Source organism: Esox lucius, chromosome 2 (assembly GCF_011004845.1).
Source record: "Esox lucius isolate fEsoLuc1 chromosome 2, fEsoLuc1.pri, whole genome shotgun sequence".
In the NCBI taxonomy this organism is placed as follows: domain Eukaryota; kingdom Metazoa; phylum Chordata; class Actinopteri; order Esociformes; family Esocidae; genus Esox; species Esox lucius.
The window spans coordinates 30,899,800-30,909,752 of NC_047570.1; the positions used below are offsets into that span (position 1 = coordinate 30,899,800).

Genomic DNA, 9,953 nt, shown 5'->3' on the forward strand with positions numbered 1-9,953 from the left:
TTGGAGTCTGTTTGATTGAGTGTGTGGACAGGTGTCTTTTATACAGGTAACGAGTTCAAACAGGTGCAGTTAATACAGGTAATGAGTGGAGAACAGGTCAGGAAAAACTCTCTCTCACAGTTGAAGTGTACCTATGATAAAGATTACATAACTCTACATGCTTTGTAAGTAGGAAAACCTGCAATACCGGCAGTGTATCAAATACTTGTTCTCCCCACTGTATATACACGCGTGCACACACACGTGTGTGTGTGTGTGTGTATATATATACTGTATATAGAGATTAATTAAATATACGCTCACACACGGGATGGTGGTAACTCACACGCAGTTTGGGTCCAACAACACAATAAGAGAAGAACCTTTAAACACACTTGTCTACAACTGTCCTAGCCTGAGACAAGACCTTAAAACTCTTCGGTCTACATCTCTCCTAGCCTGTCAGACAGAAAGGGAGATTAACACTAAGAACTAGTAGTATGCATAGGTGAGAGAGCAAGAGAGACAACAGAAGGAAAAGTCAGAGGGAATGTGAGAGCGAAAGTAAAAACGCCTGGCTGATGTGAAAGGTGTTTAAATTGTTGTGTGTCCGTTTTAAACGATACCCAATCTCTACAAATCTCTGCCAGACCTTGTTCATGAAGACTACTGTAGACACCCTTTCCCAGGCCCTAGGAATGAATGAGGACATTCTGTGAAGCCAATCTTGCAACTGAGCTTAGCAACGTATGGAACAAATTCTAACATTAAAACCTTTGTCTGTGCCAATGGCTGCAAGCGCACATTTACTACTGCCACACGGATATGGATCTGGCCCACAGATGTTTCTACATTTGAAATGACAACGTCCCAAATTTTGTTTTGAAAAAAGACAGGGGTCTTTCATAATGAATTACAAATATGAGACAATATTTTTTTTTTTTTAAATGGTCCATTAATATACACATTGTGAATTTACAGTATTTCAAAGAAGTCCATTTACACATGGTGGAAGTGATGTACCAGGGAGGGCAGCCCCGTCTTGCGATGTGCACAGTTGAGCGTCAACATGAGAAGCAGCTTTGAGTTAACAGAGGACACACATATTCTGAAACTCCTCTTGTGCAAAGTTTCAAGTCAATCTACATTGCCACCTAACTCTTCCCATTTTCGCAACAATTGTAAGGCAAAACATACGTTTTCACCATGACAACAGCCTAGCTATCTTGAGCAAAATTGGTATGTTAAACAAGCAGGCCTTCTCGTACAAAAATAAACAAATCAAAGAAAAGGAGTTTTCATAGACTATATTTAAAAAAAGACATGTGCAAAGACAATGTCATTAAGAGTTTTAGCTACAGTTCATAAAACATGTTATAACAGGAAGCTTGCCTATCAAAGAGAACTTAAAATCTTCAAAAACATGAATAATAACCAAACTAACATCTGTGTAAAAAAAACAAAGACTAGCTAAAAGTTTAACAAATAGGCAGCCTTCATGAAATGCTTTAACACCCACTGACCTCTGTCTGACTTACAGCTCCCAGGCTTCTTCGCCTCCTCAAGTTAAACAACTAAATAAATAAAATTAGATTAACTATTCAAAGTTGTGCTTTGCGTTCACGTTTGCACAACTATAAAAAAATAATAATCTGACAATCGCCACTATGTTCTAACCTCGGTCATATATGGTTTCCAGAAAAGACAACTGGAAATGATCAAATTGTCAAACATCATACTTTGATGATGATTTAACTATGCACATCTATGGGGTTATCAGCTAAGCCTGATGTGTTTTTGGCTGATGGGCATCAACGACAGCGAGGTTCGATGTGTTCAATCTCAGAAATGTCAGTAACAGGACCAAACCCGGTCCAGCTGGTTAGCAGGACCTCGGCCGTCTGTGTTAAGAACAGAATTTTGTGCCCCCCCACCCCGTTTTGAGAGTTACTGCAATATTGGCTCTGTGTCTGTATCCAACCATGACATCTGTCACATTCTGCAGAGGAGGTTTTGGTTGAAGAAGCTCAGTTGAGGTCCGATCGCCCTGCTAAAACACCCATACACGTACGCACACGCACACAAACAGGCACACAAACAGGCACACAAACAGGCACACAAACAGGCACACAAACAGGCACACAAACAGGCACACAAACAGGCACACAAACAGGCACAATCCGCTCAAAGTTCATCATGGTTCTTAGTGAGGTCTTCACCATAGTTGGTGGCCTGACTTCCTACAAACATGTTCCAGTTCTCCAGGATCTCCTCCTTGGTCAGTTTTGTGTCCTGAGGATGGAAAACAAGCCCACGTTTACAGCCCATAGGATATCCCCCTATAATGCTCTAAAACTTAAAACACAGACCAATTCCTCAAATTTGGACTGCAAAGACAAGATCAACTGAGGCTTTGTAACCTGCATCCCATTACCAGGTACAGAAAAAGTGAAAACTATATAAACAAGCAATCGTTTGGAATTCAACGCATTGTTCCCTAGACAGATACCTTGTCCTGGTCCGATTCATAAACCAGGTGTCGGGCCTCTGCTTGGGCGTGGTCATAGTCTTGGGGGAGAATCCAGTGGCGGATCTCCTCCAGGTCCATTTTGCCATCTTTGTTCAGGTCCCGGAAGTCTGAAAACTGGTCCCGTTCCGTCCGGACCCAGTCTGGCTCTGGACCTCCTTCCTCATGGGCAAACATGTCCGCTAAGCAACATAGGAACATCACAAACACGTATGTCACACATGGTACGCACCACTGGCCCAATTTTGACTGGACTTTGGTGAATTATGTTGCTTTCCATCAAGATCCTGCATTTCCAAAATGCACGCCCAAAAACGGGCGCCATAGCAATCAATTGAAATGAGCTTGTGGCGATCTCAGACAGAACTTGCCCGATATTGATGAAAGTTGGATAAATTGTGTGCGTGATTATAAAGACCTGCCATTAAAAAAAGAAACGTATTGGCCCAATTCACTTGGGTGAATGACATGCCTTGTCATGGCATGTCATCTACAAAGCAACACGGACTTACATAAAGGGAGCTGAAACATTCATAAACATGTTTACTGTGGCCTGTAACACACTAATATATGAATATAACAGGTATCATTGGGATATGTAAGCATACTGCATAAAACTGATGGTTAAAAAGCTAGAGATTAAATATAAGGCGTTTATGAGTGGGAATCCTTAGAAAATGTCACCAAAAAAAACCCTGTAAAAATCCCATGACCGACAAGTCAGCAGGCTGATGTCACATGCACCCGCTCAGAGCACAACTTTCCCACAGCAACAAACAAATTGATTCCGAATTAGGTCACAGAGCCCAAGGGCTTAGACTAGGATCTTGTTTCAGGAACTATTCCTCAAACTGCCAGGCCAACTGCCAGGCCAGTACGCTAACACCAAAGCTAGCAAACGCTCTCAATATCCCATACAAACACGGTATCATTTTTTTTAAGGACGCCTTTGTACAAATAGAATATAAAATCTGTCCCTCCCGTCCCTGTACATAACAGTCGCAGCGTAGTGCCAAGCTAGGTCACGCGCCTCTCCACTCACCAATATACTCATCCTCGTCCACATGTCCGTCTCCATTCTTATCAATGTCCTCCAGGGTTTCCTGCACACAAACACAGGTAATGATGTCACAGTGGGGTCAGTGGCAGCAGGCCCGCTCGCTCGGTGAAAAGCACACAGTCCCAGGCGGAGGGAGCTCGGACCGGAGGCCCAGTCTACAGCCGGGGGTGTGGCGGCGAGGCACTACGTTCAGAAAGAGGCGGTTAAAATGTCACGTCTACGGCAGCTTTACTAGCACATCTCAATATACGGCATGTCCGACCGTCACTTGGACTGTATCCTGGAATTGTTTTAGAGCTGTGTGGCGTCCCTACAGTGCACAGCCTCTTGGGCATGTCTACAGGGCCTCCTGACTCATGTTGTCAACACGGCCCAGCCGTTGTTGTGTTGTGGTCGCTCGTTTGGCATTCAGCTCATTTTTGCATGACTGCCCTCGCGTGGTTTTGGCGGTGGCGATGAGAGTGGATACGTCGAGCCAACCCCTTCAACAATATATAGAAGGTAACACACACTACGTGTACTCATTTAGACCATTCTGATTAAATCATCCTTCTTCCTCCACGCCAATACCCCACCCCCACACACACACACACACACACACACACACACACCACACACATAGAAGTACGCAAACGTACATGCCCTGCTTTTAACCGTTAATAAATGGCCCCAAAAACCTTACTGATTGGTTAGATTTAATTAATGAGGGGAAGTTAAGCAAGTGCCTAATTAAAAAACATTCTGTGTTTACAGTATTTAGAAAAAAACATCATAAATACGAAGTACTCTATACGCCGGCTTGTCCAGGTGGTGAGTTTTAAAGCGGTGTATGTTTCATAGCAGTTTATGTGGGCAATAAATCTACCCTATTAGGGACTGGACTAAAGAAACAAAGAAATAATACCAAAATAAGTGTGACTTCACTTCAAGGCTTGGTTCTTCTAAAGACAGCCCCGATCGCCTGCAGTCAAAGGGTTTGATCACCACAATCAATAAAGGGCAACACTTCCCCAGCAGCAATCCACACACATTTCGGGAAAAATGAAGCATAAATAATTAATTCCGTCAAATGGGTATTGCAACTTTTATGAACAGAGGCCTAGTGCATTAGTTTCCCTATGTTTTCTAGGCAACTGTTCAGTGCTGTCAGTTTTAAGAGTCTTAAGTGGCGTGGGTTGGTTTCTACCCAGACCAGTACCCAAAACTTTACACTCCTCATTTGCAGGCTGAGTGAAAATGTCTTCAGAGGGGATCTGAATGAAGAGAGAGCACTCACCCTAGTGAGTTACCACAGAAACTCCAATCTGTTCCAAGAATTAGGAAACATTTTAAGATCCTAATTAACCTACCTCTTGAGTACGCTAAGGATTTTTGAAATACAGCCTTGAACGCTTCACATAATCTTTTTTTTTTAAACAAGGTTTTAAAATGAAGCATTCACCGGAGATCCTAAAAGTATGTTTATTTTTTACTTGGGCTGCACTGTCTGTCTCCACACTGAGTCCTCAGGCTTCTCACTCACCAGGACTACAATGTCCTTCATGTGGTCAAACTCCTCTGGGTGAAGGAAGGAGGTGAACTCTTCTCTATCAGTTGCCAGGTCCCCATCCAGGTCAGCTTTCTGAAACCTCCTCTCATCCCTGGGAAGCATCTTCTTAAAGCTGAACTGGTCTGTGGCCTCCTCAAACTCCTCTGGGTTAGCTGGGAGCGAGGGAGACAAGTGTTTGGAGTTCAAACAACAGGAACAAAGGTGCTGTCTCAAGTAAGAAGGTAATGAGTTGTCACGGAAGTTGTCACGTTGGCTGCCAGAAAACCAGAGAGGAAAGAGGGCCCATGGGCAGCCTTCATAATAGTTACATAACACTGTTCTAACAGCGCCATAATACTGTTATAAGAGCTCAATATCATTGTTACAGTCCCTTCATAACATTGTCATAACAGCTACAAAAACGGTCATAACCCCTATATAACACCAACATAACCGCGAAGTAACACTCATAAGAGAAACTTAACACCTGTCCTAACTCCTACACAACACTGACATAAGCACATCACATTGCTTACCTAAGTAGTAGCCATATGTAGCCTGCTTGTACTCGTCCCATGAGATCTTGTTGTCTTTGTTGAGGTCATAATCGGTCCATACCTTGGCCACGTTTTCATAGACGTAGCGCTTCTGCACCCTCTTAATCCAGGCCTTCAGTTCAGCGATGGTGACATAGCCATCTTCATCACTGTCTATCCGCTCCACTATCTTACTATGGGATACAAAGGGCACAAGCAGTAGTTCTCTACATCAGTCGGTTCCATTCATTAGTTACACTATACAGGGGATCCTGATGGTCCTCACGTGTTTCCTTGAGGTAAATGTAGAGTAGACATGTGTTGGTGTATGTGCATGTGGTATACATTCAGTTTACTGAACATAAAGTCTGGCTCATATCTACCACTGAGGAGACCGAGGTCATGTGCTCTATTTTTTTGCGATTTCTTTTTTGCACAGGAAATTAAAAAAGTGAACTGAAAAACTAAAATTCTAAAGCAAAGGTTTTGAGGAATTTAACATCACTGCCTGCTTGCATGATCACCACTGGATTGCATGACATAAGTATTTGATACATCAGAAAAGCAGAACTTAATATTTGGTACAGAAACCTTTGTTTGCAATTACAGAGATCATATGTTTCCTGTAGTACTTGACCAGGTTTGCACACACTGCAGCAGAGATTTTGTCCCACTTCTCCATACAGACCTTCTCCAGATCCTTCAGGTTTCGGGGCTGTTGCTGGGCAATACAGACTTTCAGCTCCCTCCAAAGATTTTGTATTGGGTTCAGTTCTGGAGACTGGCTAGGCCACTCCAGGACCTTGAGATGCTTCTTACGGATCCACTCCTTAGTTGCCCTGGCTGTGTGTTTCGGGTCATTGTCATGCTGGAAGACCCAGCCACGACCCATCTTCAATGCTCTTACTGAGGGAAGGAGGTTGTTTGCCAAGATCTCGCAATACATGGCCCCATCCATCCTCCCCTCAATACGGTGCAGTTAGACTCATGACCTCAGTATGTTAGACTCATGATCTCAGTATATCTGGAGTGCTAGATGCTGCTGTGCATAATATATATATTTAGAAATACTGTTGACAGAATAACAACAACTAAGCCTATAGTTGAAATGTTTGCTTAGGGAGGAACTTAAATAATGTGGAGTATTCCAAAATAGGTACATTTATTTATATCGGTCTTGGTTGCCACGTTGTGATGTTATGAGGGCCCTCCCACTCAAAAGTGCTCCAGGAAAAGGAATTCTCAGGGAAAAGCGCCAACAACACAACTTTACGCCCATTTCATCCAACGTGTGTAGCATGCAGCCGACATGTCATATGAGCCACGGGCAATTATGAAACAGACCTTTAGGGCTCCAGAAATGTCTCTCTATGAAAGAGACAGCGGAACAGTAAAGCCCAAACGACACGTCGCTAGGATTGCGACACACTTTTTAACTCTAATTCTGTCTTGTTTTCTCAACGTGGATCCAAAACGTCTCACCGCCACAAAACTTCCAATTGCTTATTTTTATGCATTATTCATAATTAAGAACTACACTAAATAATGAACGGGGAATGTGTGGGAGCAGATAACTCTCGCTCTACATTCCAAGGCGGAATAATGCACAGTACGCGGGTCTGCCGTCAAGCAAATGTGTCAGGCATCACTTGGGCGTGAGTTGTGGGGATTCTATTAGACCAAAGCAGTGATAACGCGCAACTAAAAATGCAACCGTTTGACCTACTAAAAACATCTTCCATAACTTTGGAGCAGTGACAATAGCCTACAGTATACGCACCAGAGGAGGTTACATAATACCTTGTCGTGCATATCCAGAATATTGGGATTCATTATTAACTGTAGCCTTTAAACAATAGTTTTACGATTAAAGGAACCAGCACTGAATCACGTGAATTTTCCAGGGGAGCCTTACCCAAGTCTCTCTTTGCTCTCCTCCGGTGTAAGCTGGTCGAAAGTAGTAGCTTCTTCCTTTCCCAGAAAGGCCTCATGGTCAAATTTGAAGCTCTGATTGTCTTCATTGGCTTGCTTGATCAATTCTAGCGGGTCGTGATGGACCCGTTCTTTCCTGAGCGTCGGTTTACCGAGCACTAGGCAGGTGCTAAGCAAAATAAGGCACACGTAGCTGTACACGTCCATCAGTTAAGTTTTTTAGAACAGGATCAGTAGTTTTGCGGAGTGAAGCAAAGTAAGCTCTGTATCAAACTGGGATTGGCCGGCTGCCACGAATATAGCCAAAATGTTAATAGTCTGTGCAGGCAAAATGAAACAACAGAGCGAGCATGCTACTTTCTTACTCAGAGGAGCACAGCAACGTTGGCAACGCGCGGCGTCCTGGCATCAAGTCTCGCAATGAAGTGTAAGTGCATTAAAATTAATTACACAGAGTATTTCAGTACAAGTACATCACGCCTCTGATATACCTGTTGTTTCAAACATACCCGGCTGGTTACCAGTGGACAACAGAGCACAACCTAGCCGGTGGTTCTTCCTACTTCACGTTCAACCATTCACATTCTCGGTTTCAGCACTGGCCAGCCTCCACTCATTGTTAGTGTCCCTGCTATTGGCCAATTGATTGTCTGTAACAAAAGATGACAACGAGCGCCACGTTGCCAAAATGACACGCAGACGCTGCCGTAGATCTCTCACGCAATTCTTGGGAACTGCAAAAAATATAAACGAATATAAACGAATCATAATTCTAAGTAAGCATTTCACACGTTTCCAAAGGATAAAATAATTGTAAATGTTATAGTATTACCTATGTACAATGTTTCAACAATGTGCAAAATAGTTCAAGTATGAATGACAAGGAAATAGTATTGGATACATATGTTTCTCATGGCAATCCATCAATCAAATGTATTTATAAAGCCCTTTTTACAACAGCAGTTGTCACAAAGTGCTTTACAGAGACACCCGGCCTTAAACCCCAAGGAGCAAACAACAGTAGTGTTGGATTTCAATGGTTTTTATCTTGCGGCAGTGATGGCACATTAAGTATTTTGCCTGACAGATTTTGTCAAGGTTACATAGGTTCATGTTTTCTCATTCTTTGTGGGTCTTTATGATCTGTGGTAAATCTGTGTCTCTGAACTGGTCATACATTTGGCAGGAGAATGTCAGCTAATTTTCCACCATACTTTGATGACGTACCCTGTCTTCTGTCATTGCCTAATAACATAGCCTCTTTAGTGAAATCACTTAATAGGGTTTCTTTTGGTCAGTCACAGGGTTCTGGTATTATGTCACTGAGTATGTTCTCTGTTATGGGCAAGGTAGCATTCAAATGTCCACTGTTTTAATTTGTTTATTTCTTCCAGTGTGTGAAAACATTTTTTGTTTGTTGTCTCATTAAGTGGTTGCAGACCTTTGGGCAGCAACAGCAAGACTCAGAGTTGTATGTGTTTTATTACTATTACTATTATTACTTTATTACTATTATTTTATCAGACACATATGCTAAGAACACATTGTTATTTACAGCAACAACCTGTGAGCAATTAGGTATGCTCAAGGAAAGGACTACAGGGTTTACACCTTGTCGACTCAGGGATTAAAAACAGCAACCTATCATTTTTTGGCCCAATGCTCTTGACCCCCAGCTAGCCCCAAAAAGCTATTTTCAAAGTTTTTCTTATTTATTTATTTTTACATATTTTGTATCAAATGTTGTTACCAAAAACACACAGGCAACTGTGGGTAACAGAATGTGAGATGGCAGACCTCAGATGCTTGTAGTTGGCTGGCGGCCATCATCACCCAATTAGCACACCAATGACCACAGCCCAAAAAAGGGAAATCACAGACACAGATAAAGCCAACGTGGCGAGGTGGAGGTGGAGCCTTAACATGGTAATGGCACATACAACCACAAAGCAGAATCTGTATCGCTATGCACAATTCTGGGGCCCCCAGTCTGAAGCTGTAGCCATATTAAAACCCCTCATGGTTATTATCATGATCCATTACAGGCTATGAGACAGAGACAGGACCAATACGATTACATTAATTATTCACGTGTGGACACGTACAACCCCGTTTCCAAAAAAGTTGGGATGCTGCGTAAAATGTAAATAAAAACAGAATGCAATGATGTGCAAATCATTTATCCCTGTATTTACTTCAAAATAATGCAAAGACAATATATCAAATGTTGAAACTGAGAAATTCTGTTTTTGGAAAAATACATGCCCAAATAGAATTTGATGCCAGCAACAAGTTTCAAAAAAGTTGGTACAGAGGCATGTTTACCACTGTGTTGCATCAACTCTTCTTTTAACAATACTCTGTAACCATTTGAGAACCGAGGTGACCTAT

At 42.4% G+C, this 9,953-nt stretch overlaps 1 protein-coding gene across 1 annotated transcript; it reads right to left on the reverse strand.

Annotated features, from left to right (window-relative positions):
• Positions 1-431: 431 nt before the first annotated feature.
• rcn1 (reticulocalbin 1, EF-hand calcium binding domain) lies at positions 432-8,132 on the reverse strand. The gene is made up of 6 exons (XM_010876302.4): positions 7,546-8,132; positions 5,631-5,824; positions 5,089-5,267; positions 3,549-3,609; positions 2,489-2,688; positions 432-2,271 (listed from the first exon to the last, which is right to left on the reverse strand). The coding sequence occupies exons 1-6, from the start codon at positions 7,767-7,769 to the stop codon at positions 2,164-2,166; spliced, it is 966 nt and encodes a 321-aa protein (XP_010874604.1). The 5' UTR covers positions 7,770-8,132; the 3' UTR covers positions 432-2,163.
• Positions 8,133-9,953: the final 1,821 nt, after the last annotated feature.

Excerpts from the sequence above, each read along its gene's own strand:
- rcn1 (XM_010876302.4), bottom strand. The coding sequence starts at position 7,769 with ATGGACGTGTACAGCTACGTGTGCCTTATTTTGCTTAGCACCTGCCTA. Across the intron at positions 5,825-7,545 it reads GAGAGCAAAGAGAGACTTGG|TAAGATAGTGGAGCGGATAG; the intron begins GTAAGGCTCCCC and ends TGTATCCCATAG. Across the intron at positions 3,610-5,088 it reads TGAAGGACATTGTAGTCCTG|GAAACCCTGGAGGACATTGA; the intron begins GTGAGTGAGAAG and ends GTTTGTGTGCAG.